Source organism: Anser cygnoides, chromosome W (assembly GCF_040182565.1).
Source record: "Anser cygnoides isolate HZ-2024a breed goose chromosome W, Taihu_goose_T2T_genome, whole genome shotgun sequence".
Taxonomy (NCBI): domain Eukaryota; kingdom Metazoa; phylum Chordata; class Aves; order Anseriformes; family Anatidae; genus Anser; species Anser cygnoides.
The window spans coordinates 14,439,021-14,461,930 of record NC_089911.1 but is presented as its reverse complement, the minus strand read 5'-3'; the positions used below and the strand labels follow the sequence as shown (position 1 = coordinate 14,461,930).

General features: G+C 54.6%; 1 protein-coding gene across 37 annotated transcripts in view; it reads right to left on the bottom strand.

Moving 5' to 3' along the window:
• Window positions 1–22,910, bottom strand: part of LOC125181537 (uncharacterized) — a 266,555-nt gene that overhangs the window by 218,541 nt on the left and 25,104 nt on the right. For 36 of the 37 annotated variants that reach the window (XR_010827277.1, XR_010827274.1, XR_010827275.1 and 33 more), the window contains 6 exons: window positions 22,225–22,330; window positions 19,897–19,943; window positions 13,768–13,873; window positions 11,476–11,522; window positions 5,347–5,452; window positions 3,053–3,099 (listed from right to left, as the gene is read on the bottom strand). Coding sequence is in view for 23 of the 37 variants with exons in the window: in XM_066987197.1 (XP_066843298.1) it covers window positions 3,053–3,099; window positions 5,347–5,452; window positions 11,476–11,522; window positions 13,768–13,873; window positions 19,897–19,943; window positions 22,225–22,330 (459 nt within the window). In the remaining 14 variants the exon portion in view is untranslated. Of the gene's footprint in view, window positions 1–3,052; window positions 3,100–3,511; window positions 4,644–5,346; window positions 5,453–11,475; window positions 11,523–13,767; window positions 13,874–19,896; window positions 19,944–22,224; window positions 22,331–22,910 lie in introns of those variants that run through there. The other variant, XM_066987210.1, reaches the window with a different exon arrangement.

Sequence of the window (22,910 nt, the reverse complement as noted above, 5' to 3'; positions counted from 1 at the left end):
CTCAGCTGGGGAGGAGGCTTCTGGAAAAATAGGCAGTGCCCCCCAAGGCTGCCCAAGCGTGGTCCGCGGTGCCCTGCAGCAGCCCCAGGGAGAGCGGAGCTCAAACTGGCCCGACACGGCGGCAGGGACGTGGCCGTCCCCACACGCGCGGTTCCTGCCTGAGTAGGCCACAGCGCTTCTGCCTCTCTGACAGGCTTGGAGGGTAACGACATCAGAATACGCTCGCTTTAGTTTGAGGTTCCAGCCGCTACTGCCATCGGGATGGCACACGGGGACGGGGCTGGGGCTGGGGGCAGGCAACCACAGGCAGCTTTAACATCTCAGTCCTCCCCGTCGGCCATCTCCCAGCTACCACGCGGGCCACTCAGTGCGACCAGACACCAATTCACCCAAGGCAACAAAAATATTTACAGAGCTACACCTCTCCTCGTAACTGTTTGTTGTTTACGGCTGAAACCACTCCTGGGATAGGATATGCCACCTGGACTGAGCAAAGCCTTTGATACGGTCCCTCACCACATTCTTCTCTCTAAATTGGAGAGGTATGGATTTGAAGGATGGACTGCTGGGCGGATAAAGAATTGGTTGGCTGGTCGCAGCCAAAGGGTTGTGGTCAACGGCTCTATGTCTGGGTGGAGGCCGGTCACAAGCGGTGTCCCTCAGGGGTCGGCCTCGGGACCGGTGCTCTTCAACATCTTTAGCAATGACACAGACGACGGAATCGAGCAAGTTTGCAGATGACACCAAGCTGAGCGGTGCAGTCGATACAACAGAGGGAAGGGATGCCGTCCGGAGGGACCTGGACAGGCCGGAGAAGTGGGCCCATGAGAACCTAATGAGGTTCAACAAGGCCAAGTGCAAGGCGTTGACCTTGGGCTGGGGCAATCCCAGGTATTTCTATAGACTGGGAGAAGAAGAACTTGAGAGCAGCCCTGCGGAGAAGGACTTGGGGGTCCTGATGGACGAGAAGCTGGACACGAGCCAGCAGCGCGCGCTTGCAGCCCGGAAGGCCAACTGTGTCCTGGGCTGCATTAACAAAGGGGTGGCCAGCAGGGAGAGGGAGGTGATTATCCCCCTCTACCCTGCTCTTGGGAGACCCCACCTGGAATACTGCGTGCAGGCCTGGGGCCCCCAGCACAAGAAGGATGTGGAGCTCTTGGAAAGGTCAGTCTCACCTCCGTCCCTGGAAAGGTGTTGGAACAGCTGGAAAGGTGTTGGAACAGCTTGTTCTGGATGCCATCTCCAAGCCATTGGAAGAGAAGGAGGTTATGAGGAGTAGTCAGCATGGATTCACCAAGGGGAAATCGTGCTCGACCGACCTCGTTGCCTTCTATGATGGCATCACCAGCTGCGTTGATGGAGGGAGAGCAGTGGATGTCATCTACCTTGACTTTAGCAAGGCTTCCGATACTGTCTCCCACGACGTCCTGCTAGCAAAGCTGAGAAAGCGTGGGATAGACGAGTGGACGGTAAGGTGGGTTGAGACCTGGCTGACCGGCCGAGCTCAGAGGGTGGTGATCGGCGGCGCAGAGTCCGGCTGCAGCCCTGTGACTAGCGGTGTTCCCCAGGGGTCGGTGCTGGGTCCGGTCTTGTTCAACATCTTCATCGCCGACCTTGACGAGGGAATAGTGTCCACCCTCAGCAAGTACGCCGATGATACAAAGCTGGGAGGAGTGGCCGACACGCCAGAAGGCTGTGCTGCCATTCAGCGAGACCTGGGCGGGCTGGAGAGCTGGGCAGGAAGAAGCCAAATGAAGTTTAACAAGAGCAAGCGTAGAGTCCTGCACCTGGGAAGGAACAACCGCGTGTATCAGTACAGGCTGGGGGATGACCTGCTGGAGAGGAGCGCTGCGGAGAAGGACCCGGGGGTCCTGGTGGACGACAGGTTGACCATGAGCCAGCGGCGTGCCCTGGTGGCCAAGAAGGCCAATGGGATCCTGGCGTGCGTTAAAAGGAGCGTGGCCAGCAGGTCAAGGGAGGTGATCCTCCCCCTCTACTCTGCCCTGGGCAGGCCTCGCCTGGAGTACCGTGTCCGGTTCTGGGCTCCCCAGTACAAAAAGAGAGACAGGGATCTCCTGGAAAGAGTCCAGCGGAGGGCAACAAAGATGATACGGGGCCTGGAGCATCTCCCCTATGAGCAAAGACTGAGAGACCTGGGCCTGTTCAGCCTTGAGAAGAGAAGACTGAGAGGGGATCTTATCAATGATTACAAATATCTTAAGTGTGGGAGACAGTGGGACTTGGCCACCCTCTTTTCAGTGGTTTGTGGGGATAGGACAAGGGGCAACGGCCAAAAACTGGAGCACAGGAAGTTCCGCACCAACATGCGAAAGAACTTCTTCACGGTGAGGGTGACGGAGCGCTGGAACAGGCTGCCCGGGGAGGTTGTGGAGTCTCCTTCTCCGGAGATATTCAAGGCCCGTCTGGACGCCTACCTGGGCAGCCTGCTCTAGGGAACCTGCTCTGGCAGGGGGGTTGGACCCGACGATCTCTTGAGGTCCCTTCCAACCCCTACGAATCTGTATATACAGGAGTAAAAATACACGTGTTGATAGCGATAGGACAAGGGGGAATGGTTTTAAACTAAGACAGGGGAGATTTAGCTTAGATATTAGGAGAAAGTTTTTCACTCAGAGGGTGGTGAGGCACTGGAACGGGTTGCCCAGAGAGGTTCTGGATGCCCCATCCCTGGAGGCATTCAAGGCCAGGCTGGACGCGGCTCTGGGCAGCCTGCTCTAGTGGTTGGCAACGCTGCCCAGAGCAGGGGGGTTGAAACTAGATGATCTTTAAGGTGCTTTTCAACCCAGGCCATTCTATGGTTCTATGATATGCTCTTTGAAAGCGTACAGGCTAAAGGAAGGGTCAAATTGGTGCCTCGGGGGCAAATTTCTTCGCCTTCTACGGTTGTCTAACAGTGCCTATTAAGCAAAGAGATTACCAATCGTCTTCCTCCTCTACTTTCTCAGGAATTAAACACCTTTTGTGAAAGACTACAAGCGCTGATAGCATTAGCTAGACCGACTGGGGAACAGTTGAACACGTAAATACTTACTCAAGGTCCATTTGCACAGGTTTCTTTGAGCAGTTCCATGGGCTCTTCTACGTCAACAAAACAGACCAATGAAAGAGACCAAGGACAAATACAGAAACAGAACAGTTGATCAAGTGCCAATTTAAGAAGCTTTCCCTGAAAGGGCAACAGCATCTCCACCTCCACCCACCCCTCCCCTCCCCTCCCCTCCCCTCCCCTCCCCCCCCCCCCCCAAGTAGTTGACTTCCACAACTATTTTCATCTGACCCCGCAAACGGCAAATTCTATATTACTTCGAGTAGAACAAGGGCTGTTTCTTGTTTCGGTTTGGTTTTTATCATTCAGCTTCTTCAAAAGACTTTAGTCATTCACAGCTGCAATCGTTAACCCCGCAAACAGATCCAGTAACAAAGATCATTCCTCCTGCTAAGGAATCGAGTTTCTTTGTGAGGAACGGAGTCACAAAAATCATTTCATTAGCAAGTTTCAAACACTAAAAATATTTAATAGCATTTTAACGCTCCCACGCTCCAGTAAGCCTTGAACGTAACCGCAATTAAACAAGGAGCACAGCAAAGCCAGAGGTCTAACAAAGCACGAGAGGTGATCGCATTTAAACGCCTTATGGTGCCTTTAGCTAATCCTTCTTCTAGTTCCTGAACAACGGACTTCGTTTAGGAAAAAAAAAGACTCTAAAAATACATACAAAAAAATAAAGGGAACGGCAGCCGAGTCTTGAACGTTCAGAAGCCGACTCAAGCATCCCAGAGCCTTCTACGCTTTGAAAAGCGTCTGTGGGAGAAATTACTTCTCGAAGTTGCGAAACCCACGACTGAAAAGAAAGCGGTAGCAAAACTCCTACGGTAGTCAAGAACAGGCTGACAAGCACCTGTCAGAAATCACACCGGGTAGAGTTTATTCTGCCTCCTCGGGACAGGGGCAGACAACAGACGATGCCTGGAAGCTTTCTTCCAACCTTATTCTTCTCTGGTTCTACATCTGCCAGTCCTCGATGCGGCTGTTTCGCAATAAAAGCACGCCCTTTTATTTGGGAGCAGGGGGAAGATAGCAAGGCCTCAAACACACAGCACATCCTAGATCGTCTTAGGGAGATGGAGACCCACAGGACCGCCGAGCGCTTCTATCTTCGCGTTTCAAATGACTGGGCAAACCACCATCTACACGACACTGTCAACAGACCGAAACATTCTTTTAACTTGCAGAACTATTTCCATCGGCAAGACACACAAGACAGAGGTCATATCCCCATGCTCCATCTTTATTGTGCAAGTGCTGCTCAAAGCTCTTTATTACCCTCCATAGACAGCCGTCCAGGAAAAAAAAAAAAAAAAAAAAATCATACGTCAACAGGGGCTAGATTGACGGGCAACATATGAAACCTACTCGGCGGCGACCCGTACGCGTGCAGTGACGCCTGCGGTGCAAAAACCTTAGCCAGGAGGCCGGCCCAACTGACCGCCACCCAGAATACGTAGATGTACACGACAGCCCGAAGGGCCCGAGGGTGGGCATTCACAGCCATCCGGAATCCATTGGTCAGGTCCAGGTTAGCAGCACACTTCTTGCCAACAACCATTACACGCCCAAGAAGCTGGAAAAAGGAAATAACGTTACCTAACATAACGTGCCACGACGCACAGAACGAACGCGAGCGGAGAACCATCCACAGAACACGGTTAGCTAATCCTTCACGATTCAACCGCTGCTCTTTGAATTACCCTCTAGACAGGAACAGACTACAAAACAGTCACAGAAGCTAAATTTGTCTCGGGGGTTAAAGCCCCCGTCATAGCTTCGGGCAACGTAAGCCGCTCTGGCGGAAAATAAAAGCTTCACGGTGCCTTTTCTTTTGCGTGGCCTCACAAAGCCTTGGAACTTGACTTGCATAGCTAACAGCGAAACAAACACCCAGCGCCGCTCAACCAGCTTTCCCTTTCCTCGCCTCTGACCTGCCCAAACCCCAAGCCCTCTTCTGCATAGTCAAAGTACCACCGCCGCTGTCTGGAAACCGTGAAAACGGGCATCAGACCGTACTTCGGAACAACACTGCTTTTTGCACTACAAGCGCGTAGCCGGAGACCAGCATCGCTTTATATCGCCGCTCTTAGTCAAAAAGCTCAACTCCATTACAAGCTAGAGGCAAAAGACTACAGCATCGGAAAACCCAAAATAGCCTACTGTGCGCCCCTCCGCAACATCCAGAGGAAAAGAGGGGACGGGAAAGAGTCTAGGAAGTTACAAACTAGTTACAGGTACAGCCAGCCTAGCGAAAAGAAAGCTCCCACAGTACTCACGGGTCCGCCAGAATCTTCTGCTTCACATAACCGGACAACTGCCTTCTCAGGAAGGACTAGGAAAAAACACTGGAGCCTGAGGCGAACTATCACGGAACGCAAGGCGCTGGAGGAAGAGTAAACAGTTACAACGCAGTCAGCTTCAGAGAAAGGCAACAGCTTAAGCAAATCACTATGCCCCACCGAACTCGTCCTACCGAAGCAGATTATCAGGTACCCCAAACGCGCACGACAAAACAGCGATTCTTCTTAAGCGATCTTTGAATAGGCAAAGTTCTCTACCTTCTACACGCAAAACACACAAGCGGCAAACAATTGCTAACTGTCCTTCAGTTATGTCCAAATATTGCCTCGGCCAGAGGTAGGAAGGCATCTTCAAAGAACCCGGAGTAATCCGGCTGAGGCTGTATAAACTCTCCGTCCTCGATAACGCCACGTACTCAGGGGAAAGAACATTCCAAGTTAGCCCGTTACGGCCGGCTCTACGTCAGACACCTCCAGACCGAGGCCAAGGTATCACCTGCGAAACACGAATACCACCGATCTGTAGGAAACCATCGACTCGCAACTAATTGCGAGGGAACTCCCCAAATCACCAGCAGACCGAAACTGCATACGGCACCAGAAGCAGGATCCAGCACGCAAGGTGACGGGGGCAACGAGACAGCCGAGTACTTCAGATTAGCGACTTCCGGCAGTTTTATTTATTTTAGATGCGACTGAAACAGCGCCGATAAGACTCGATTCCACAGATGCTTTGCACTTCTTACTCACCATCGCCTTTCACTGCGCGACAATCGAGAATTACGAGCCTTCCTCACACTTCTCCCCCCTATAACATCGCTCAACTGTGAAACAGGCCTTCGGTACAGCGAGCTAAGCAAATTCAAGACCATTCGCTATAGCCAACTACACTCCAAAAGCAGTTCTAAGTTCCCCCCCCGCCTCAAGTGAGGACCAGCAGCCTGCGGGATTGACTGGCTTCTAGATGTTTAAGAAAGCTAGGAAAAGCTGCAATTCTTCCCTTTCACAAGCCACTTTGGAGAGAGCGTGCGCTCGCGTGCGCGGTGGGGGTGGTGCCATAACCAAAGCCTAGCACGGCCGAGCCGGGGCGTCTCTAGAACGCTGTCACGAGGCGCATCAAGACCTGCGTTTCTGCTACGCAGAAATGACTGATTACGGTCACTACTGCGATGCTCGCTGCCTATACGCAGGCAGTCCGAACCCCCAAGGAGACCGACTGCGCCGGCGACCCAGTACGCGCCGTGGCACCCCGGGGGCAGGCGGGACGCGCACCGAAGAAGCGCGGGGTTTTAGAGGCGCTGCAGTAGAGAGCGCCACGAGCCGGAGAGACCGACCGACCGACCGACCGTCCGTCCGTCCGTCCGTCCCTCCCTGCCTCCCTCCCTCCCTCCCGCAGCAAGGCCACCACCCGCCCTGCCGCACTCCCGGGACCCGCGACGGGCCCTCGTTTCAGAGGGCCTGCGAGCGGCCGAGGGAAGGAAGGAAAGAGAAGACTCGCACGACGACGCCGCGGCTACCTCCTCGCCCACGACCGCTCATCCTCACGGAGAACGTTGGCGGGGACCTCCTTGCCCTTGCAGGCGACCTCTCCGAAAGCGGCTGCAGCGGCAGCGCCGCCGCCGGGCCAGGCGGCCTGCGCCCTAACGATCCCGTCGGCCATGACGGCGCCCGCTCGGTACAACGCCCCCTCCCTTCCCGCACTCGGCCCGGCCCTCCGCGGCGCTCATTGGGCCGACAGATCGCCGCCGACCGCTCCCGCGCCTCGATTGGCTGCCTCGCCTGCCCTCTTCCCTTGTCCCCGCCCTCTCGGCGGCTCCGCTCCCGTCGACCCGGTGCTTATCGGCGCTCAGGGAGGTCGCGTGCCCTCGGGGCGCGGAGGGATCCGACCGGGAGGGAGGAAGTGGGCGCCCGAAAACGGGCTGGGCGGCTCCGCGGAGGGAAGCCGGGCCCTGCACGGCTGGGAAACGAGCTCCACAGAACGGTTGCTCCGATCATAGAATCATAGCATGGCTTGGCTTGGCAGGGACCTTACTTAAAGATCACCTAATTCCAACCCCCCCGCCCTGGGCAGGGACACCTTCCACTAGACCACGTTGCTCAAAGCCCCATCCAACCTGGCCTTAAACACTTCCAGGGACGGGGCATCCGCCACTTCTCCTGGCAACCCGTTCCAGTGCCTCACCCCCCTCTCAGGAAAGAATCTCTTCCAACTATCCAGTCTAAGTCTACCCTCTTTGAGTTTAAAACCATTACTCCTTGCCCTATCGCTCCTCTCCCTGACAAAGAGTCCCTCCCCAGCTTTCCTGTAGGGCCCCCCCTTTGGGTACTGGAAGGCCCCTCCAAGGTCTCCCCGGAGCCTTCTCTTCTCTCTCCAGGCTGAACCACCCCAACTCCCTCAGCCTGCCTTCCTGGGAGAGGTGCCCCAGCCCCCTGGTCATCTTCGTGGCCCTCCTCTGGACGCGTTCTAGTACGTCCCCGTCCTTCTTGTGCTGGGGGCCCCAGAGCTGAACACAGTACTTACTCTAGGTGGGGCCTCACAAGAGCACAGCAGCAGAGAGGGAGAATCACCTCCCTCGACTTGCCGGCCGCCCTCCTTTTGATGCGGCCCAGGATACGGGTGGCTTTCCGGGCTGCAAGCGTCCATTGCATTGCCGGCTCCGGTTGACGAGCTTCTCATCAACCAACGCCCCCAGGCCCTTCTCCTCAGAGCTGCTCTCCATCCATTCTCCGCCCAGCCTGGATTCGTGCTTAGGATTGCCCCGGACCAAATGCGGGACCTCGCGCTCGTAGCCCCAACTATTATTTATGACCCTATCAGCTCCACCCCAAACACGCTGGTGGCTTTTGGGCGCTGCTCCCCGCAGGCAGATCCCCGCTTTTGCCAGGGCAGGCCTTACCTTTTCAGAAGTTGCTCCACAACCTTCCCTGAGAGCCCCACTTCAACTGCTGGTGTTTCTAAGGGGGAAAGCTGCACCTCCCGCGCAGGGGGTGGCGGGGAGGAATACAAAGCCTGTGCTCAGCCCTGGCACATCACAACTGGGTTTGTGCTCAGCTGGGGAGGAGGCTTCTGGAAAAATAGGCAGTGCCCCCCAAGGCTGCCCAAGCGTGGTCCGCGGTGCCCTGCAGCAGCCCCAGGGAGAGCGGAGCTCAAACTGGCCCGACACGGCGGCAGGGACGTGGCCGTCCCCACACGCGCGGTTCCTGCCTGAGTAGGCCACAGCGCTTCTGCCTCTCTGACAGGCTTGGAGGGTAACGACATCAGAATACGCTCGCTTTAGTTTGAGGTTCCAGCCGCTACTGCCATCGGGATGGCACACGGGGACGGGGCTGGGGCTGGGGCTGGGGGCAGGCAACCACAGGCAGCTTTAACATCTCAGTCCTCCCCGTCGGCCATCTCCCAGCTACCACGCGGGCCACTCAGTGCGACCAGACACCAATTCACCCAAGGCAACAAAAATATTTACAGAGCTACACCTCTCCTCGTAACTGTTTGTTGTTTACGGCTGAAACCACTCCTGGGATAGGATATGCCACCTGGACTGAGCAAAGCCTTTGATACGGTCCCTCACCACATTCTTCTCTCTAAATTGGAGAGGTATGGATTTGAAGGATGGACTGCTGGGCGGATAAAGAATTGGTTGGCTGGTCGCAGCCAAAGGGTTGTGGTCAACGGCTCTATGTCTGGGTGGAGGCCGGTCACAAGCGGTGTCCCTCAGGGGTCGGCCTCGGGACCGGTGCTCTTCAACATCTTTAGCAATGACACAGACGACGGAATCGAGCAAGTTTGCAGATGACACCAAGCTGAGCGGTGCAGTCGATACAACAGAGGGAAGGGATGCCGTCCGGAGGGACCTGGACAGGCCGGAGAAGTGGGCCCATGAGAACCTAATGAGGTTCAACAAGGCCAAGTGCAAGGCGTTGACCTTGGGCTGGGGCAATCCCAGGTATTTCTATAGACTGGGAGAAGAAGAACTTGAGAGCAGCCCTGCGGAGAAGGACTTGGGGGTCCTGATGGACGAGAAGCTGGACACGAGCCAGCAGCGCGCGCTTGCAGCCCGGAAGGCCAACTGTGTCCTGGGCTGCATTAACAAAGGGGTGGCCAGCAGGGAGAGGGAGGTGATTATCCCCCTCTACCCTGCTCTTGGGAGACCCCACCTGGAATACTGCGTGCAGGCCTGGGGCCCCCAGCACAAGAAGGATGTGGAGCTCTTGGAAAGGTCAGTCTCACCTCCGTCCCTGGAAAGGTGTTGGAACAGCTGGAAAGGTGTTGGAACAGCTTGTTCTGGATGCCATCTCCAAGCCATTGGAAGAGAAGGAGGTTATGAGGAGTAGTCAGCATGGATTCACCAAGGGGAAATCGTGCTCGACCGACCTCGTTGCCTTCTATGATGGCATCACCAGCTGCGTTGATGGAGGGAGAGCAGTGGATGTCATCTACCTTGACTTTAGCAAGGCTTCCGATACTGTCTCCCACGACGTCCTGCTAGCAAAGCTGAGAAAGCGTGGGATAGACGAGTGGACGGTAAGGTGGGTTGAGACCTGGCTGACCGGCCGAGCTCAGAGGGTGGTGATCGGCGGCGCAGAGTCCGGCTGCAGCCCTGTGACTAGCGGTGTTCCCCAGGGGTCGGTGCTGGGTCCGGTCTTGTTCAACATCTTCATCGCCGACCTTGACGAGGGAATAGTGTCCACCCTCAGCAAGTACGCCGATGATACAAAGCTGGGAGGAGTGGCCGACACGCCAGAAGGCTGTGCTGCCATTCAGCGAGACCTGGGCGGGCTGGAGAGCTGGGCAGGAAGAAGCCAAATGAAGTTTAACAAGAGCAAGCGTAGAGTCCTGCACCTGGGAAGGAACAACCGCGTGTATCAGTACAGGCTGGGGGATGACCTGCTGGAGAGGAGCGCTGCGGAGAAGGACCCGGGGGTCCTGGTGGACGACAGGTTGACCATGAGCCAGCGGCGTGCCCTGGTGGCCAAGAAGGCCAACGGGATCCTGGCGTGCGTTAAAAGGAGCGTGGCCAGCAGGTCAAGGGAGGTGATCCTCCCCCTCTACTCTGCCTTGGGCAGGCCTCGCCTGGAGTACCGTGTCCGGTTCTGGGCTCCCCAGTACAAAAAGAGAGACAGGGATCTCCTGGAAAGAGTCCAGCGGAGGGCAACAAAGATGATACGGGGCCTGGAGCATCTCCCCTATGAGCAAAGACTGAGAGACCTGGGCCTGTTCAGCCTTGAGAAGAGAAGACTGAGAGGGGATCTTATCAATGATTACAAATATCTTAAGTGTGGGAGACAGTGGGACTTGGCCACCCTCTTTTCAGTGGTTTGTGGGGATAGGACAAGGGGCAACGGCCAAAAACTGGAGCACAGGAAGTTCCGCACCAACACGCGAAAGAACTTCTTCACGGTGAGGGTGACGGAGCGCTGGAACAGGCTGCCCGGGGAGGTTGTGGAGTCTCCTTCTCCGGAGATATTCAAGGCCCGTCTGGACGCCTACCTGGGCAGCCTGCTCTAGGGAACCTGCTCTGGCAGGGGGGTTGGACCCGACGATCTCTTGAGGTCCCTTCCAACCCCTACGAATCTGTATATACAGGAGTAAAAATACACGTGTTGATAGCGATAGGACAAGGGGGAATGGTTTTAAACTAAGACAGGGGAGATTTAGCTTAGATATTAGGAGAAAGTTTTTCACTCAGAGGGTGGTGAGGCACTGGAACGGGTTGCCCAGAGAGGTTCTGGATGCCCCATCCCTGGAGGCATTCAAGGCCAGGCTGGACGCGGCTCTGGGCAGCCTGCTCTAGTGGTTGGCAACGCTGCCCAGAGCAGGGGGGTTGAAACTAGATGATCTTTAAGGTGCTTTTCAACCCAGGCCATTCTATGGTTCTATGATATGCTCTTTGAAAGCGTACAGGCTAAAGGAAGGGTCAAATTGGTGCCTCGGGGGCAAATTTCTTCGCCTTCTACGGTTGTCTAACAGTGCCTATTAAGCAAAGAGATTACCAATCGTCTTCCTCCTCTACTTTCTCAGGAATTAAACACCTTTTGTGAAAGACTACAAGCGCTGATAGCATTAGCTAGACCGACTGGGGAACAGTTGAACACGTAAATACTTACTCAAGGTCCATTTGCACAGGTTTCTTTGAGCAGTTCCATGGGCTCTTCTACGTCAACAAAACAGACCAATGAAAGAGACCAAGGACAAATACAGAAACAGAACAGTTGATCAAGTGCCAATTTAAGAAGCTTTCCCTGAAAGGGCAACAGCATCTCCACCTCCACCCACCCCTCCCCTCCCCCCCTCCCCTCCCCTCCCCCCCCCCCCCCCAAGTAGTTGACTTCCACAACTATTTTCATCTGACCCCGCAAACGGCAAATTCTATATTACTTCGAGTAGAACAAGGGCTGTTTCTTGTTTCGGTTTGGTTTTTATCATTCAGCTTCTTCAAAAGACTTTAGTCATTCACAGCTGCAATCGTTAACCCCGCAAACAGATCCAGTAACAAAGATCATTCCTCCTGCTAAGGAATCGAGTTTCTTTGTGAGGAACGGAGTCACAAAAATCATTTCATTAGCAAGTTTCAAACACTAAAAATATTTAATAGCATTTTAACGCTCCCACGCTCCAGTAAGCCTTGAACGTAACCGCAATTAAACAAGGAGCACAGCAAAGCCAGAGGTCTAACAAAGCACGAGAGGTGATCGCATTTAAACGCCTTATGGTGCCTTTAGCTAATCCTTCTTCTAGTTCCTGAACAACGGACTTCGTTTAGGAAAAAAAAAGACTCTAAAAATACATACAAAAAAATAAAGGGAACGGCAGCCGAGTCTTGAACGTTCAGAAGCCGACTCAAGCATCCCAGAGCCTTCTACGCTTTGAAAAGCGTCTGTGGGAGAAATTACTTCTCGAAGTTGCGAAACCCACGACTGAAAAGAAAGCGGTAGCAAAACTCCTACGGTAGTCAAGAACAGGCTGACAAGCACCTGTCAGAAATCACACCGGGTAGAGTTTATTCTGCCTCCTCGGGACAGGGGCAGACAACAGACGATGCCTGGAAGCTTTCTTCCAACCTTATTCTTCTCTGGTTCTACATCTGCCAGTCCTCGATGCGGCTGTTTCGCAATAAAAGCACGCCCTTTTATTTGGGAGCAGGGGGAAGATAGCAAGGCCTCAAACACACAGCACATCCTAGATCGTCTTAGGGAGATGGAGACCCACAGGACCGCCGAGCGCTTCTATCTTCGCGTTTCAAATGACTGGGCAAACCACCATCTACACGACACTGTCAACAGACCGAAACATTCTTTTAACTTGCAGAACTATTTCCATCGGCAAGACACACAAGACAGAGGTCATATCCCCATGCTCCATCTTTATTGTGCAAGTGCTGCTCAAAGCTCTTTATTACCCTCCATAGACAGCCGTCCAGGAAAAAAAAAAAAAAAAAAAATCATACGTCAACAGGGGCTAGATTGACGGGCAACATATGAAACCTACTCGGCGGCGACCCGTACGCGTGCAGTGACGCCTGCGGTGCAAAAACCTTAGCCAGGAGGCCGGCCCAACTGACCGCCACCCAGAATACGTAGATGTACACGACAGCCCGAAGGGCCCGAGGGTGGGCATTCACAGCCATCCGGAATCCATTGGTCAGGTCCAGGTTAGCAGCACACTTCTTGCCAACAACCATTACACGCCCAAGAAGCTGGAAAAAGGAAATAACGTTACCTAACATAACGTGCCACGACGCACAGAACGAACGCGAGCGGAGAACCATCCACAGAACACGGTTAGCTAATCCTTCACGATTCAACCGCTGCTCTTTGAATTACCCTCTAGACAGGAACAGACTACAAAACAGTCACAGAAGCTAAATTTGTCTCGGGGGTTAAAGCCCCCGTCATAGCTTCGGGCAACGTAAGCCGCTCTGGCGGAAAATAAAAGCTTCACGGTGCCTTTTCTTTTGCGTGGCCTCACAAAGCCTTGGAACTTGACTTGCATAGCTAACAGCGAAACAAACACCCAGCGCCGCTCAACCAGCTTTCCCTTTCCTCGCCTCTGACCTGCCCAAACCCCAAGCCCTCTTCTGCATAGTCAAAGTACCACCGCCGCTGTCTGGAAACCGTGAAAACGGGCATCAGACCGTACTTCGGAACAACACTGCTTTTTGCACTACAAGCGCGTAGCCGGAGACCAGCATCGCTTTATATCGCCGCTCTTAGTCAAAAAGCTCAACTCCATTACAAGCTAGAGGCAAAAGACTACAGCATCGGAAAACCCAAAATAGCCTACTGTGCGCCCCTCCGCAACATCCAGAGGAAAAGAGGGGACGGGAAAGAGTCTAGGAAGTTACAAACTAGTTACAGGTACAGCCAGCCTAGCGAAAAGAAAGCTCCCACAGTACTCACGGGTCCGCCAGAATCTTCTGCTTCACATAACCGGACAACTGCCTTCTCAGGAAGGACTAGGAAAAAACACTGGAGCCTGAGGCGAACTATCACGGAACGCAAGGCGCTGGAGGAAGAGTAAACAGTTACAACGCAGTCAGCTTCAGAGAAAGGCAACAGCTTAAGCAAATCACTATGCCCCACCGAACTCGTCCTACCGAAGCAGATTATCAGGTACCCCAAACGCGCACGACAAAACAGCGATTCTTCTTAAGCGATCTTTGAATAGGCAAAGTTCTCTACCTTCTACACGCAAAACACACAAGCGGCAAACAATTGCTAACTGTCCTTCAGTTATGTCCAAATATTGCCTCGGCCAGAGGTAGGAAGGCATCTTCAAAGAACCCGGAGTAATCCGGCTGAGGCTGTATAAACTCTCCGTCCTCGATAACGCCACGTACTCAGGGGAAAGAACATTCCAAGTTAGCCCGTTACGGCCGGCTCTACGTCAGACACCTCCAGACCGAGGCCAAGGTATCACCTGCGAAACACGAATACCACCGATCTGTAGGAAACCATCGACTCGCAACTAATTGCGAGGGAACTCCCCAAATCACCAGCAGACCGAAACTGCATACGGCACCAGAAGCAGGATCCAGCACGCAAGGTGACGGGGGCAACGAGACAGCCGAGTACTTCAGATTAGCGACTTCCGGCAGTTTTATTTATTTTAGATGCGACTGAAACAGCGCCGATAAGACTCGATTCCACAGATGCTTTGCACTTCTTACTCACCATCGCCTTTCACTGCGCGACAATCGAGAATTACGAGCCTTCCTCACACTTCTCCCCCCTATAACATCGCTCAACTGTGAAACAGGCCTTCGGTACAGCGAGCTAAGCAAATTCAAGACCATTCGCTATAGCCAACTACACTCCAAAAGCAGTTCTAAGTTCCCCCCCCGCCTCAAGTGAGGACCAGCAGCCTGCGGGATTGACTGGCTTCTAGATGTTTAAGAAAGCTAGGAAAAGCTGCAATTCTTCCCTTTCACAAGCCACTTTGGAGAGAGCGTGCGCTCGCGTGCGCGGTGGGGGTGGTGCCATAACCAAAGCCTAGCACGGCCGAGCCGGGGCGTCTCTAGAACGCTGTCACGAGGCGCATCAAGACCTGCGTTTCTGCTACGCAGAAATGACTGATTACGGTCACTACTGCGATGCTCGCTGCCTATACGCAGGCAGTCCGAACCCCCAAGGAGACCGACTGCGCCGGCGACCCAGTACGCGCCGTGGCACCCCGGGGGCAGGCGGGACGCGCACCGAAGAAGCGCGGGGTTTTAGAGGCGCTGCAGTAGAGAGCGCCACGAGCCGGAGAGACCCCCCGACCGACCGACCGACCGACCGTCCGTCCGTCCCTCCCTGCCTCCCTCCCTCCCTCCCGCAGCAAGGCCACCACCCGCCCTGCCGCACTCCCGGGACCCGCGACGGGCCCTCGTTTCAGAGGGCCTGCGAGCGGCCGAGGGAAGGAAGGAAAGAGAAGACTCGCACGACGACGCCGCGGCTACCTCCTCGCCCACGACCGCTCATCCTCACGGAGAACGTTGGCGGGGACCTCCTTGCCCTTGCAGGCGACCTCTCCGAAAGCGGCTGCAGCGGCAGCGCCGCCGCCGGGCCAGGCGGCCTGCGCCCTAACGATCCCGTCGGCCATGACGGCGCCCGCTCGGTACAACGCCCCCTCCCTTCCCGCACTCGGCCCGGCCCTCCGCGGCGCTCATTGGGCCGACAGATCGCCGCCGACCGCTCCCGCGCCTCGATTGGCTGCCTCGCCTGCCCTCTTCCCTTGTCCCCGCCCTCTCGGCGGCTCCGCTCCCGTCGACCCGGTGCTTATCGGCGCTCAGGGAGGTCGCGTGCCCTCGGGGCGCGGAGGGATCCGACCGGGAGGGAGGAAGTGGGCGCCCGAAAACGGGCTGGGCGGCTCCGCGGAGGGAAGCCGGGCCCTGCACGGCTGGGAAACGAGCTCCACAGAACGGTTGCTCCGATCATAGAATCATAGCATGGCTTGGCTTGGCAGGGACCTTACTTAAAGATCACCTAATTCCAACCCCCCCGCCCTGGGCAGGGACACCTTCCACTAGACCACGTTGCTCAAAGCCCCATCCAACCTGGCCTTAAACACTTCCAGGGACGGGGCATCCGCCACTTCTCCTGGCAACCCGTTCCAGTGCCTCACCCCCCTCTCAGGAAAGAATCTCTTCCAACTATCCAGTCTAAGTCTACCCTCTTTGAGTTTAAAACCATTACTCCTTGCCCTATCGCTCCTCTCCCTGACAAAGAGTCCCTCCCCAGCTTTCCTGTAGGGCCCCCCCTTTGGGTACTGGAAGGCCCCTCCAAGGTCTCCCCGGAGCCTTCTCTTCTCTCTCCAGGCTGAACCACCCCAACTCCCTCAGCCTGCCTTCCTGGGAGAGGTGCCCCAGCCCCCTGGTCATCTTCGTGGCCCTCCTCTGGACGCGTTCTAGTACGTCCCCGTCCTTCTTGTGCTGGGGGCCCCAGAGCTGAACACAGTACTTACTCTAGGTGGGGCCTCACAAGAGCACAGCAGCAGAGAGGGAGAATCACCTCCCTCGACTTGCCGGCCGCCCTCCTTTTGATGCGGCCCAGGATACGGGTGGCTTTCCGGGCTGCAAGCGTCCATTGCATTGCCGGCTCCGGTTGACGAGCTTCTCATCAACCAACGCCCCCAGGCCCTTCTCCTCAGAGCTGCTCTCCATCCATTCTCCGCCCAGCCTGGATTCGTGCTTAGGATTGCCCCGGACCAAATGCGGGACCTCGCGCTCGTAGCCCCAACTATTATTTATGACCCTATCAGCTCCACCCCAAACACGCTGGTGGCTTTTGGGCGCTGCTCCCCGCAGGCAGATCCCCGCTTTTGCCAGGGCAGGCCTTACCTTTTCAGAAGTTGCTCCACAACCTTCCCTGAGAGCCCCACTTCAACTGCTGGTGTTTCTAAGGGGGAAAGCTGCACCTCCCGCGCACGGGGTGGCGGGGAGGAATACAAAGCCTGTGCTCAGCCCTGGCACATCACAACTGGGTTTGTGCTCAGCTGGGGAGGAGGCTTCTGGAAAAATAGGCAGTGCCCCCCAAGGCTGCCCAAGCGTGGTCCGCGGTGCCCTGCAGCAGCCCCAGGGAGAGCGGAGCTCAAACTGGCCCGACACGGCGGCAGGGACGTGGCCGTCCCCACACGCGCGGTTCCTGCCTGAGTAGGCCACAGCGCTTCTGCCTCTCTGACAGGCTTGGAGGGTAACGACATCAGAATACGCTCGCTTTAGTTTGAGGTTCCAGCCGCTACTGCCATCGGGATGGCACACGGGGACGGGGCTGGGGCTGGGGCTGGGGGCAGGCAACCACAGGCAGCTTTAACATCTCAGTCCTCCCCGTCGGCCATCTCCCAGCTACCACGCGGGCCACTCAGTGCGACCAGACACCAATTCACCCAAGGCAACAAAAATATTTACAGAGCTACACCTCTCCTCGTAACTGTTTGTTGTTTACGGCTGAAACCACTCCTGGGATAGGATATGCCACCTGGACTGAGCAAAGCCTTTGATACGGTCCCTCACCACATTCTTCTCTCTAAATTGGAGAGGTATGGATTTGAAGGATGGACTGCTGGGCGGATAAAGAATTGGTTGGCTGGTCGCAGCCAAAGGGTTGTGGTCAACGGCTCTATGTCTGGGTGGAGGCCGGTCACAAGCGGTGTCCCTCAGGGGTCGGCCTCGGGACCGGTGCTCTTCAACATCTTTAGCAATGACACAGACGACGGAATCGAGCAAGTTTGCAGATGACACCAAGCTGAGCGGTGCAGTCGATACAACAGAGGGAAGGGATGCCGTCCGGAGGGACCTGGACAGGCCGGAGAAGTGGGCCCATGAGAACCTAATGAGGTTCAACAAGGCCAAGTGCAAGGCGTTGACCTTGGGCTGGGGCAATCCCAGGTATTTCTATAGACTGGGAGAAGAAGAACTTGAGAGCAGCCCTGCGGAGAAGGACTTGGGGGTCCTGATGGACGAGAAGCTGGACACGAGCCAGCAGCGCGCGCTTGCAGCCCGGAAGGCCAACTGTGTCCTGGGCTGCATTAACAAAGGGGTGGCCAGCAGGGAGAGGGAGGTGATTATCCCCCTCTACCCTGCTCTTGGGAGACCCCACCTGGAATACTGCGTGCAGGCCTGGGGCCCCCAGCACAAGAAGGATGTGGAGCTCTTGGAAAGGTCAGTCTCACCTCCGTCCCTGGAAAGGTGTTGGAACAGCTGGAAAGGTGTTGGAACAGCTTGTTCTGGATGCCATCTCCAAGCCATTGGAAGAGAAGGAGGTTATGAGGAGTAGTCAGCATGGATTCACCAAGGGGAAATCGTGCTCGACCGACCTCGTTGCCTTCTATGATGGCATCACCAGCTGCGTTGATGGAGGGAGAGCAGTGGATGTCATCTACCTTGACTTTAGCAAGGCTTCCGATACTGTCTCCCACGACGTCCTGCTAGCAAAGCTGAGAAAGCGTGGGATAGACGAGTGGACGGTAAGGTGGGTTGAGACCTGGCTGACCGGCCGAGCTCAGAGGGTGGTGATCGGCGGCGCAGAGTCCGGCTGCAGCCCTGTGACTAGCGGTGTTCCCCAGGGGTCGGTGCTGGGTCCGGTCTTGTTCAACATCTTCATCGCCGACCTTGACGAGGGAATAGTGTCCACCCTCAGCAAGTACGCCGATGATACAAAGCTGGGAGGAGTGGCCGACACGCCAGAAGGCTGTGCTGCCATTCAGCGAGACCTGGGCGGGCTGGAGAGCTGGGCAGGAAGAAGCCAAATGAAGTTTAACAAGAGCAAGCGTAGAGTCCTGCACCTGGGAAGGAACAACCGCGTGTATCAGTACAGGCTGGGGGATGACCTGCTGGAGAGGAGCGCTGCGGAGAAGGACCCGGGGGTCCTGGTGGACGACAGGTTGACCATGAGCCAGCGGCGTGCCCTGGTGGCCAAGAAGGCCAATGGGATCCTGGCGTGCGTTAAAAGGAGCGTGGCCAGCAGGTCAAGGGAGGTGATCCTCCCCCTCTACTCTGCCTTGGGCAGGCCTCGCCTGGAGTACCGTGTCCGGTTCTGGGCTCCCCAGTACAAAAAGAGAGACAGGGATCTCCTGGAAAGAGTCCAGCGGAGGGCAACAAAGATGATACGGGGCCTGGAGCATCTCCCCTATGAGCAAAGACTGAGAGACCTGGGCCTGTTCAGCCTTGAGAAGAGAAGACTGAGAGGGGATCTTATCAATGATTACAAATATCTTAAGTGTGGGAGACAGTGGGACTTGGCCACCCTCTTTTCAGTGGTTTGTGGGGATAGGACAAGGGGCAACGGCCAAAAACTGGAGCACAGGAAGTTCCGCACCAACATGCGAAAGAACTTCTTCACGGTGAGGGTGACGGAGCGCTGGAACAGGCTGCCCGGGGAGGTTGTGGAGTCTCCTTCTCCGGAGATATTCAAGGCCCGTCTGGACGCCTACCTGGGCAGCCTGCTCTAGGGAACCTGCTCTGGCAGGGGGGTTGGACCCGACGATCTCTTGAGGTCCCTTCCAACCCCTACGAATCTGTATATACAGGAGTAAAAATACACGTGTTGATAGCGATAGGACAAGGGGGAATGGTTTTAAACTAAGACAGGGGAGATTTAGCTTAGATATTAGGAGAAAGTTTTTCACTCAGAGGGTGGTGAGGCACTGGAACGGGTTGCCCAGAGAGGTTCTGGATGCCCCATCCCTGGAGGCATTCAAGGCCAGGCTGGACGCGGCTCTGGGCAGCCTGCTCTAGTGGTTGGCAACGCTGCCCAGAGCAGGGGGGTTGAAACTAGATGATCTTTAAGGTGCTTTTCAACCCAGGCCATTCTATGGTTCTATGATATGCTCTTTGAAAGCGTACAGGCTAAAGGAAGGGTCAAATTGGTGCCTCGGGGGCAAATTTCTTCGCCTTCTACGGTTGTCTAACAGTGCCTATTAAGCAAAGAGATTACCAATCGTCTTCCTCCTCTACTTTCTCAGGAATTAAACACCTTTTGTGAAAGACTACAAGCGCTGATAGCATTAGCTAGACCGACTGGGGAACAGTTGAACACGTAAATACTTACTCAAGGTCCATTTGCACAGGTTTCTTTGAGCAGTTCCATGGGCTCTTCTACGTCAACAAAACAGACCAATGAAAGAGACCAAGGACAAATACAGAAACAGAACAGTTGATCAAGTGCCAATTTAAGAAGCTTTCCCTGAAAGGGCAACAGCATCTCCACCTCCACCCACCCCTCCCCCCTCCCCTCCCCTCCCCTCCCCTCCCCCCCCCCCCCCCCCAAGTAGTTGACTTCCACAACTATTTTCATCTGACCCCGCAAACGGCAAATTCTATATTACTTCGAGTAGAACAAGGGCTGTTTCTTGTTTCGGTTTGGTTTTTATCATTCAGCTTCTTCAAAAGACTTTAGTCATTCACAGCTGCAATCGTTAACCCCGCAAACAGATCCAGTAACAAAGATCATTCCTCCTGCTAAGGAATCGAGTTTCTTTGTGAGGAACGGAGTCACAAAAATCATTTCATTAGCAAGTTTCAAACACTAAAAATATTTAATAGCATTTTAACGCTCCCACGCTCCAGTAAGCCTTGAACGTAACCGCAATTAAACAAGGAGCCTTGAACGTAACCGCAATTAAACAAGGAGCACAGCAAAGCCAGAGGTCTAACAAAGCACGAGAGGTGATCGCATTTAAACGCCTTATGGTGCCTTTAGCTAATCCTTCTTCTAGTTCCTGAACAACGGACTTCGTTTAGGAAAAAAAAAGACTCTAAAAATACATACAAAAAAATAAAGGGAACGGCAGCCGAGTCTTGAACGTTCAGAAGCCGACTCAAGCATCCCAGAGCCTTCTACGCTTTGAAAAGCGTCTGTGGGAGAAATTACTTCTCGAAGTTGCGAAACCCACGACTGAAAAGAAAGCGGTAGCAAAACTCCTACGGTAGTCAAGAACAGGCTGACAAGCACCTGTCAGAAATCACACCGGGTAGAGTTTATTCTGCCTCCTCGGGACAGGGGCAGACAACAGACGATGCCTGGAAGCTTTCTTCCAACCTTATTCTTCTCTGGTTCTACATCTGCCAGTCCTCGATGCGGCTGTTTCGCAATAAAAGCACGCCCTTTTATTTGGGAGCAGGGGGAAGATAGCAAGGCCTCAAACACACAGCACATCCTAGATCGTCTTAGGGAGATGGAGACCCACAGGACCGCCGAGCGCTTCTATCTTCGCGTTTCAAATGACTGGGCAAACCACCATCTACACGACACTGTCAACAGACCGAAACATTCTTTTAACTTGCAGAACTATTTCCATCGGCAAGACACACAAGACAGAGGTCATATCCCCATGCTCCATCTTTATTGTGCAAGTGCTGCTCAAAGCTCTTTATTACCCTCCATAGACAGCCGTCCAGGAAAAAAAAAAAAAAAAAAAATCATACGTCAACAGGGGCTAGATTGACGGGCAACATATGAAACCTACTCGGCGGCGACCCGTACGCGTGCAGTGACGCCTGCGGTGCAAAAACCTTAGCCAGGAGGCCGGCCCAACTGACCGCCACCCAGAATACGTAGATGTACACGACAGCCCGAAGGGCCCGAGGGTGGGCATTCACAGCCATCCGGAATCCATTGGTCAGGTCCAGGTTAGCAGCACACTTCTTGCCAACAACCATTACACGCCCAAGAAGCTGGAAAAAGGAAATAACGTTACCTAACATAACGTGCCACGACGCACAGAACGAACGCGAGCGGAGAACCATCCACAGAACACGGTTAGCTAATCCTTCACGATTCAACCGCTGCTCTTTGAATTACCCTCTAGACAGGAACAGACTACAAAACAGTCACAGAAGCTAAATTTGTCTCGGGGGTTAAAGCCCCCGTCATAGCTTCGGGCAACGTAAGCCGCTCTGGCGGAAAATAAAAGCTTCACGGTGCCTTTTCTTTTGCGTGGCCTCACAAAGCCTTGGAACTTGACTTGCATAGCTAACAGCGAAACAAACACCCAGCGCCGCTCAACCAGCTTTCCCTTTCCTCGCCTCTGACCTGCCCAAACCCCAAGCCCTCTTCTGCATAGTCAAAGTACCACCGCCGCTGTCTGGAAACCGTGAAAACGGGCATCAGACCGTACTTCGGAACAACACTGCTTTTTGCACTACAAGCGCGTAGCCGGAGACCAGCATCGCTTTATATCGCCGCTCTTAGTCAAAAAGCTCAACTCCATTACAAGCTAGAGGCAAAAGACTACAGCATCGGAAAACCCAAAATAGCCTACTGTGCGCCCCTCCGCAACATCCAGAGGAAAAGAGGGGACGGGAAAGAGTCTAGGAAGTTACAAACTAGTTACAGGTACAGCCAGCCTAGCGAAAAGAAAGCTCCCACAGTACTCACGGGTCCGCCAGAATCTTCTGCTTCACATAACCGGACAACTGCCTTCTCAGGAAGGACTAGGAAAAAACACTGGAGCCTGAGGCGAACTATCACGGAACGCAAGGCGCTGGAGGAAGAGTAAACAGTTACAACGCAGTCAGCTTCAGAGAAAGGCAACAGCTTAAGCAAATCACTATGCCCCACCGAACTCGTCCTACCGAAGCAGATTATCAGGTACCCCAAACGCGCACGACAAAACAGCGATTCTTCTTAAGCGATCTTTGAATAGGCAAAGTTCTCTACCTTCTACACGCAAAACACACAAGCGGCAAACAATTGCTAACTGTCCTTCAGTTATGTCCAAATATTGCCTCGGCCAGAGGTAGGAAGGCATCTTCAAAGAACCCGGAGTAATCCGGCTGAGGCTGTATAAACTCTCCGTCCTCGATAACGCCACGTACTCAGGGGAAAGAACATTCCAAGTTAGCCCGTTACGGCCGGCTCTACGTCAGACACCTCCAGACCGAGGCCAAGGTATCACCTGCGAAACACGAATACCACCGATCTGTAGGAAACCATCGACTCGCAACTAATTGCGAGGGAACTCCCCAAATCACCAGCAGACCGAAACTGCATACGGCACCAGAAGCAGGATCCAGCACGCAAGGTGACGGGGGCAACGAGACAGCCGAGTACTTCAGATTAGC